Here is an 8,786-nt window from a genome sequence, read left to right as displayed (position 1 = left end):
TACAGTAGGATTAAACAACAATGAGAACAAAGTCACAGCGATCCTCTGAAGCACTTGTCTATTTTAATAAGAAGAAAAGAAGGAATCTTTTAATCCTTTAATGCCCAGTGTATCATATTTAAAACATGAGTTTTTTGAGACTTCTACATCGTCAGTGTGCGTTTTTTTTGTTCGTTTTTATCATATTTTTCACAAATATGATAAGAATCCATCCGTCCATCCATCTTCATCCGCTTTATCCAGACCTCCCTCTCCCCAGCCACCTCCCCCAGCTTATCCGGTGGAACACCAAGGCGTTCCCAGGCTAGCCGAGAGATATAATCTCTCCAGCGTGTCCTGGATCGGCCCCGGGGCCTCCTCCCAGTGGAACATGCGAACCGTTCCAGTGCGAGCTGGAGGCCTTCACCCGATGAAGCCAACAGAACCACATCATCCGCGAAAAGCAGAGATGAAATTCTGAGGCCACCGAAGCGAAAGCCCTCCACCACTTGGCTGCGCCTAGAAATCCTGTCCATAAAAATTATGAACAGAATCGGTGACAAAGGGCAGCCCTGGCGGAGCCCATCACCCACCGGGAACGAGTCCGACTTATTGCCGGCAATGCGAACCAAGCTCTTGCAACGGTTGTACAGGGATCGAATGGCCCGTAGCAATGGGCCAGACACCCCATACTCCCGCAGCACCTCCCACAGGACACCCTGAGGGCCACGGTCGAATGCCTTCTCCAAGTCCACAAAACACATGTAGACTGGTTGGGCAAACTCCCATGCACCTTCAAGTATCCTTGAAAGGATAGAGAGCTGGTCCAGTGTTCCGCGACCAGGACGAAAACCGCATTGTTCCTCCTGTATCCGAGGTTCGACTAGCGGACGAACTCTCCTTTCCAGCACCCTGGCATAGACTTTCCCAGGGAGGCTGAGGAGTGTGATCCCCCTGTAGTTGGAACACACCCTCCGGTCCCCCTTCTTAAAGATGGGGACCACCACCCCGGTCTGCCAGTCCACAGGTACTGCCCCTGATCTCCACGCAACATTGTAGAGGCGTGTCAACCAGGACAGCCCTACAACGTCCAGAGCCTTCAGGAACTCGGGGCGGACCTCATCAACACCAGGGGCTCTGCCACCAAGGAGTTGTTTAACTGCCTCAGTGACCTCGCCTCCGGAAATTGACGGGTCATTCCCCTCATCCCCAGACTCTGCTTCCTCCTCGGAAGACGTGTATGATAAGAATTTTTTTTTAATTGTCAGAGGTTGTCTAAACACAAATGAGAACTTTCTGGCAATTATTTTAGTTAAAGCGTTAAGTTCTCAATATACTATTCTGGCAATAAACTATTTTTATTGAATTCTCTTTAAATTCAATTCTATATAAATGTTGAAATTAAAGCAGTAATTCAAATAGTTAAACTCTGACTCAAACACTCAAAAATGCCAAATTATTCTAAAATGTTATAATAAATCAATAATAATAACACCATCTCAGAAATACTTCTACCACATTTTTATGCTGCTACAACAGCTACTAAAATCAAGCCTCTATCTTTCAGATGTTTCGCCAACAATGAGTTAAAGGATTACTGACCTTGTTGCTGTCCTGTGAACTGGAAAGTTATGTTGTCAGCACCTGCTTTTATGTTTCCTAATTGCCAGGGCGGGGTTAGAAGGACTCGCTCTACCTGTCTAACCTTTGTCATGATCAGTCAGTAAGATTATTATGCGTTTAGCTTTAATATACACTATAACACAATTGAATCAGAAATATGTGCGCTTTAAACTTTAGACTTCAAGTTTATTACTGTTATTAAACTGCTATTTTAATATAGTATATTAACTCTAAGAAATTTCCGTTTCCATTCATTTTGAAAAAAATGAGAAATATGGAGTCTTAAATTTACCCTTTTACACTTTAACTGGCTTGAACAGACTGAAAGGTAAAAATATAATAGAGTAAAATATATTCAAATGCATGGAGTGTATTTGTCTTAGTTTGGATACATTTACATCTGCCCTGACTCGCTCCACTGCCACTGTGCCCTTAGGAGGTTCATCAGGGGCGCGTTATTATTTGTAGAAATACCAACGTGCATACTTTCATTTTAGCACTGCGCCGAGCGAGAAGCTGAACATCATGAAAATGCGGTCAAGCTTACATTAACACATAATGTGGAGGGTGAGACTTTTAGTGAAGACAGTACATTTTAGTTCTGCAGGCATGAATTTTAATCTATGATTTTTATCAGCAGCTACTGTATTATTATTTACTTTTGTTATGTAAGTAGACTGGCATTCACACACAAAAGTACACCATGTGGAGACAGAACACTTGAGACACCCCTCATTTCTTCATATTTTGTCAGGAAAATTGGAAATAGTAGTAGGTAGTCTTCAGGAATAGTTCTCCAGGCTTCTTGAAGGACATTCAGAGCTCGTCTTTGGATGTTTGCTTGCCTACTGTTTTGTTTTCCGTCAAGATGATCCCACAAATGTTCAGGCCCAGGCTCCAGGGAGGCCGATCCATGACTGATTCCACTGTGTGTTTTTCTATTTAGATTTAAATAAAAATAGGCAGTGTGTTGGGGATAATCCCCGTCTTCATAATTCTGTAACCTTATTTGTGGCATACATTTATTTAATTTGTGTATATTATAATAAAAAAATATTATTATTACATTTTGCAATGATGTTTTATGATTTTACATATTTGTCTTTCTTATTCTGATGTTTTCTGTAAAAGCTCATTTGGATTCATCACTTTTCTGTTCTGTTCTTATTGAAGAATGACTTGTGTGTCATGAGGTGATGAATGACTCAGGATGAAATCCTTATTAGGAGCCTCTGAAGTGGTTCAGGAGGATTTCAGTATTTTTGCTTGTAATCAATAAATTTAACATTTTACTGGTTATCATATGGTTATCTTTCCTAGAGGGGAGGAGTACACTACCCCAACCAGTCCTACCTGTCAGTCCTCAGTTGTGTATACTTTTTAAAAAAATGTCACAGTCAAATTACCAGTAATGTACTGCATACTAATGGTAATTATTACACACTTTGAACCGTAAGAGTCACTGAAAATACAATTTTTGCAGGTAATTAAAAATAGTTATATTTCATCTTCCGTGATTATAAACCAACACTAACAAGCATTCATCTTTGATTAAAGAATATAAATCTTCCTCCAAAATCAAACTGTGAGCGGAAATAAAACATTACTTTAAAACTTCTTTACAGATTTTTAATGAGAATAAAACTGTTGAAGGAAATTTTACAGTGACCGTTCTTCAGTGCAAAAATATACTGATATTTGCATTTAAGCCGTTGTTAAAAATAGAGTCGAAATGATTCCAGGAACAGAATAAGGTCCAAGACTATGATCATTTAAGATTTAATGGCTCAGATTTATGTGGCTTCTGTTTGCTTGATTTTTATGTGAGCTGGTAGTAAATGATTTATGGAGGGAGGAGAAAGCAGGGGCAGCAAGTGCAGAACAACTAACATTTGCCCCGGCCCTCTTTTTTCTCTCTCTTTGGCAATCTTTGAAAACTTCTCTTGAATCTCTCTGAATTGGAAAAAGGAGACGACGATACAGAGCAACAGATTGCGTGTCAGGCTGGATTTTCAGGTTCCTGGAGAAACAAGTAAGATGGCCGTTAACTGTTTTTGAAGAAATAAAAGTCAAGATATTCAAAGAAAACACTGGATTAAAATACATCATTTTGCATTTACAAATGGCATCATTTGTAGGGGATTATTTCCTCTTTTTGTTCCCATCCGTGCTACTTTTGCTGCTGTCTCTAACTCTCCGCTTGCCCAGAGTGCATTGTTGGACAGGGCTGGCAGTCAGGGCTTTAAGCTGGAGACTCTGGGTTATTATTTGCCTGATCCTGGGGCTGCCACTTCACAAGAACACCAGTGCAAGGGCTGAAGAGGTCAAATCAGCAGGGACTAATATTTTGTCAGGGTCAGGTCAGATCTCAGATGAATCCAGACTCATATGCAAACCCACCGCGCTGGCTAAATATCTGCTCCGGCACTGTGGCTCTCTGGCCAAGCCGAGACTGGCCACCTGGCCGAGGGGAGACCCCCACCTCCAGACACTGTCCAGCCTGCTGTGGGGCCAACATGGAGAGGCGTTGCAGTTCACTAGAGACAACCTGCTACTGAAAGATGGGGGAATCATAGCTGTGGACTGGGCTGTAGGAACAAAGATGGGTGAGGCTGCCACAAGAAAGAAGTGGGATGTGAGGAAGGAGCACCAGTCAGGGGTGAGGGCACCGGGCTGCTTCACCTCAGCACCCCCTGTCCTCCTCCTCATCCCTCAATACTGGGGAGGGATGACCCCCCACTTAAAGATGCTGTGCCAACAGGCTCTGTGTCAGGGCTTTTATGTGGTGGTCTTTCACCCTCGGGGCACAGAGGGGTGCCCGCTGACCACAGCACGAGTAACCGAGTTTGGAGACCCAGCTGATCTCGAGCAGGTAAAGAAAGACAATTTCATTATCAAACAGAAACTGTTGGACAAAGAAAATCCACACCTTCTGTCTAAGACATGATTAAAATTTTAACTCTTTTAATGGAAATGATTGTTTGTTTCATTCAGCTCAGTGTTGATAAGGTATTTTAGCTTTTTGTTTGTTTGTTAATTTGGTTTACTTTCCGTTAGTTTCCAGGAAAGATTTCCTTGTTTCGGATAAGTTTTTTTTTAATTATTAGGTATCACAAATAAAGTTATGCTGATCTGAAAGTGACACTGAGTTAAAAATGTAGGTCATTTTCAAGAACATTTCGTGACACCCACACACAGACACACACACCACAAGAAGCTCGTTGATTTATGTACGTGTGGGTTGTTTCTACTTTTTGTGGTCCAAGTGCTGTATGTTTATTTTTCTTACAGGTGCGGCAGTTGGACATATATTGTGCATTACTATTTGTACTTTTTTATTACATCTTTCCATATTTTCTCCTAAACAAGGGGACCGTATAGAGAATTTATAAAAAGCAAAATGGGTTTGGCATAGCAGTGCATTCAGATCATAACTGAGACTGCAAAAGCTGCCAGACAGGATAGGAAACAGCAAAAAACAAAACTGTAGGTCTAAATACCTTTGAAGGGCTACGGCACGGTTTCCATAGGCACTTGATCTGATCGTGTTAAAGGCATGACAGCCAGGACCAGTAAGAATACATGTTTTAATACGTGAAGCAGTCTGGCTGAGATATACTTTCACTTAGAACAATGCATTCGGTTGTTCAACTGGTTTGTTTTGCACGGCTTGGTTGTCTGACATCATTTTTGTGCCATTCATAAAAACGAAAGGAAAGAAAAGAAAGCAAAAGAAGAACGAAAAAAAGATCCGTTGTGTTGGTTGTGAGGACATTTGTGCTTGCTTTTGGTTTTGCTTGTTTGTGTTTGAGGTATGGATGCATTTGAAAATTTCAATTCGAATAAGTGTGTAATATGTAAGTAAAATCTGAGTGTGACGATTTGCAAATCTCATAAATCCATATTTTACTCACAATAGACAATTGAACACATCAAATGTTTAAACTGAGAAAATGCATCAATTTAAAACTGATGTTAGCTCATTTTCAACACCTGGGAACACTGAGGCATTCCCAGGCAAGCCGAGAGACATAAACTCCTCAGTATGTAGTGTATCTACCCCAGGGCTATCTCCAGGTAGGATAGGCCCAGAAAGCCTCATTCAAGAAGTATCCTAGATGCCCAAACAAACTCAGCTGGCACCTTTTGATGTGGAGGAGTAGCATCTCCACTCTGAGCCCTTCCCAAATGACTGAACTTCTGACCCTATCGCTAAGGCTGCGCCCAGCCTGTCAGAGAAAGCCCATTTCTGCTGTTTCTATCCACAATCTCATTCTTTTAGTTCCACTCTGGTGCGAGCTGGAGGTCACCACCTGCTGAAACAGAACCACATAATGTGCAAAAAGTAGAATCGAGAGGTGAGAGATGGATTGTTCCTTCTGAATCACAGGTTCAACTACTGGATGTACTCTGCTCACTGGCTCCCTGGTGTAAGCCTTCACAGGGAAGCTCAGGAGTGCTCAGCCCTGTAGCTTTTAGGAACACAGGCTGAACCTTGTCCACCCCAGAGGCAAGGCCACATAAGAGTTAAACTACCTGAGTGGCCTCACCCTCAGTGATTAACAAGTCAGCTGAGTCACTTGACGATTGGAGTCATTTCAAGGCCAACTGAAAGTCTCCCACACACAAGTATATGCTTCAGCCACATTTTCTCAGTTTAAACATTTCATATGTTTTTGTATGACCTTCTGAGAAAACATACATTCATGAGATTTGCAAACCTTTTTTGCTTTTGTGAATTTTACAAAGCATTTCAACTTTTTTTTAGTTACAGTTGAAACTTTTTTGTTTTTTTGTTTTTGGGAGTTTTTTGTTGGTTTTTTGCAATATTTTCTCTGAAGATCATCTGCCTGATGCAGATTGAAAAAATGATCTAGAAAACTTTTTAGAAAATGCAGAATGACGAACATTTAAGAAATGTGAGCAAAAAAAATTCAACTGTGTATGTGAAAAATACCAACAGCTGGCACACTGCTACTAAATTAGCATATTTATTGCTCTGACTCTTTTATGGCCCAGCACCTGCCCTATTTTTTGGTGTAGGTGTGCAAATATTTAGTTATTAATTTTTTTAAATCAAAAATTCCAACAGTAGCTCATTTTCAGCCAGTGGTCATATGGTTCAAAGGTTATGCACGTCAGGTGCACCTGCAGCTCTGTCCCTCTGGTGTCACTACAGTGTCCAAGGTGCACACACTAAGGAATACCAACAGAATCGTCTGTGGGTTTCAAAAGATATAAATAAAAATAATAAAGAGGAAGAACTAAAAACAAAATAGAAAAATTGGGTTTAAAAAATGTAATATATATATATATATATATAGAGAGAGAGAGATTTATTCCCAGGATAATATTCACGTCTGCATCAAATCCCTCAAGAAACTAATTCGAACACTGAGTTAGACATGTTGTTGTAAAATCGATACCGGTCACTTATTTCTGTTTTGACCATGATCTCACAGTGTCACTATCTTTCATGTCTTCCGTGATCAGGCGGTGGCTTATGTCCACAGCCGCCACCCGTCCTCTGTGCTTTTTGCAGTGAGTGAGGGGTCAGGCTCAGGGGTTCTTCTTTCATATTTGGGGGAGTGTGGATCGAGCACGTACCTGACAGCAGCAGCAGCAATCTCACCTGTGCTTCTCGGCCAACTGTGGTTTGAAACGCCTATGCCTCCTATTTACCGCTGGGGGGCACTGTTTCACCGAAAACAGCAGCTCAGAAGGTGAGAACAGTAAAAGTGTTATAGCACAGACATAAATGAAGCATGGATATGATATCTTTCTTTTGTTGGTTTTCTTTATAAGATATGCGAGTTCCTTCAGAGGCGTCCGGGATGTGGATCGGGCCCTCAGCTCTTCGTCCCTCAGGGACTTTGAGGAAGCACTTTTCTGCTCTCCAGCTCAGCCTCAATTAAGCCCTTTAAATTCTGGACTGAGCTCAAGATCTCACTCCCAGTGGGGCCTGGCATCTTCAGCAGCCTGGGCGCTGGATGAGAGGGCATACCCAGCCAAGGACTGGGAAAGCTACTGGGAGAGAAACGAGCCACTGAGAGATGCAGATGAGGTGGCGGTCCCTGTGCTCTGTGTATGCAGCAGTGATGACCCTCTCCTCCCGCCTGCCTCCACTTTGCCCCTTCCCCTTTTTATGAGCAATCCGTATTTCTTTCTGATGTTGACAGACAGGGGAGGGCATTGTGGATTTGCTCTGGAGGAGCAGGGGGGAGAAATGTGGAGTCATATCTCAATTCTGGAGTACTTTAGGGTCGTAGCTGAATTCCTGCGTGGGGATGAGAGGAACAGGGTGAGTTGGAGTGCTCTAATGGAAGAAAATAGTCAGGCTAGGCTGAGGGGCTGGAGCATGGCTCCTGCTCGTAGGAGAAAAGCCACAGAGATGAGAAGACCAAGACCACAGGCTGCTGATCAATGCGCCATGGATGCACAAGAAGGGAATTTCACCTGGAAGAGGTCCTACACACGCTGAAGGGGAGAGGATGGATTATTCCCAATTGTGGTATTGAGAAGATAAAAAATAAGTCTTTCAAATACAAGCAGACAAAAGAAAACTTATTTTTAACCAAGAAAAAAAATGCATAACTAATGACATTAGCTGACTAATGCCTATTGACATTTTTTCAAAACACACTGGTCTTCAAATAAAAGACCTTTATGTTTCCTGTCACATCATGTGAAAAAGTATTTGTCCGCTTTCTGACTATTTTTTTGTATATTTGTCAGACTTAAGCATTTCTTGTTATCAAAAGACTTGAGAACATGAGACATATATGTGTCAGTGATAACCTGAATACATTCAAAATGCAGTTTTTAAATCATGATTTCATTTATTAAAGGGAGAAAACAAATTATCTAAACCTATTCGGCCCTGTTTGACTGCTGGTATGTTCTTTTTGTGAAATGCTGTCACAGGTTTTTGCACCAGATCTAACTGGTCACAAACCTTCCAAAAAGTCTAAAGGTTTAACTCAGTCTTGGGGGATTACTGACATGTTTTTGGAGAATGGGAGATGAGTCTTTCACCCAGTCTCTTTCTTACTATTGACCCATTAACTCCGACCTTAAGGGGGCAAGTAAGCTGCAAACACATAACTGCCTCAAAATATATGTTTGTGTCTCCTGTGCTTTACGTCCATGAACAGACTGGTGTAGATGGGCTTAAGGTACATGTA

General features: G+C 41.7%; 1 protein-coding gene across 1 annotated transcript; it reads left to right on the top strand.

Annotated features, from left to right (window-relative positions):
• Nucleotides 1-3,506: 3,506 nt before the first annotated feature.
• LOC147320770 (protein ABHD15) lies at nt 3,507-8,704 on the top strand. The gene is made up of 3 exons (XM_086308960.1): nt 3,507-4,474; nt 7,096-7,325; nt 7,408-8,704. The coding sequence occupies exons 1-3, from the start codon at nt 3,725-3,727 to the stop codon at nt 8,081-8,083; spliced, it is 1,656 nt and encodes a 551-aa protein (XP_086165086.1). The 5' UTR covers nt 3,507-3,724; the 3' UTR covers nt 8,084-8,704.
• Nucleotides 8,705-8,786: the final 82 nt, after the last annotated feature.

The sequence above is a fragment of the Aulonocara sp. 'chitande type north' Nkhata Bay genome, linkage group LG10, assembly GCF_057382095.1.
Source record: "Aulonocara sp. 'chitande type north' Nkhata Bay isolate Kocher_YH1m ecotype deep benthic linkage group LG10, A_spYH_male_GT1.1, whole genome shotgun sequence".
Taxonomy (NCBI): Eukaryota; Metazoa; Chordata; class Actinopteri; order Cichliformes; family Cichlidae; genus Aulonocara; species Aulonocara sp. 'chitande type north' Nkhata Bay.
Note: the sequence above shows the minus strand (reverse complement) of the source record. Positions and strands in the feature narration are given on the sequence as shown.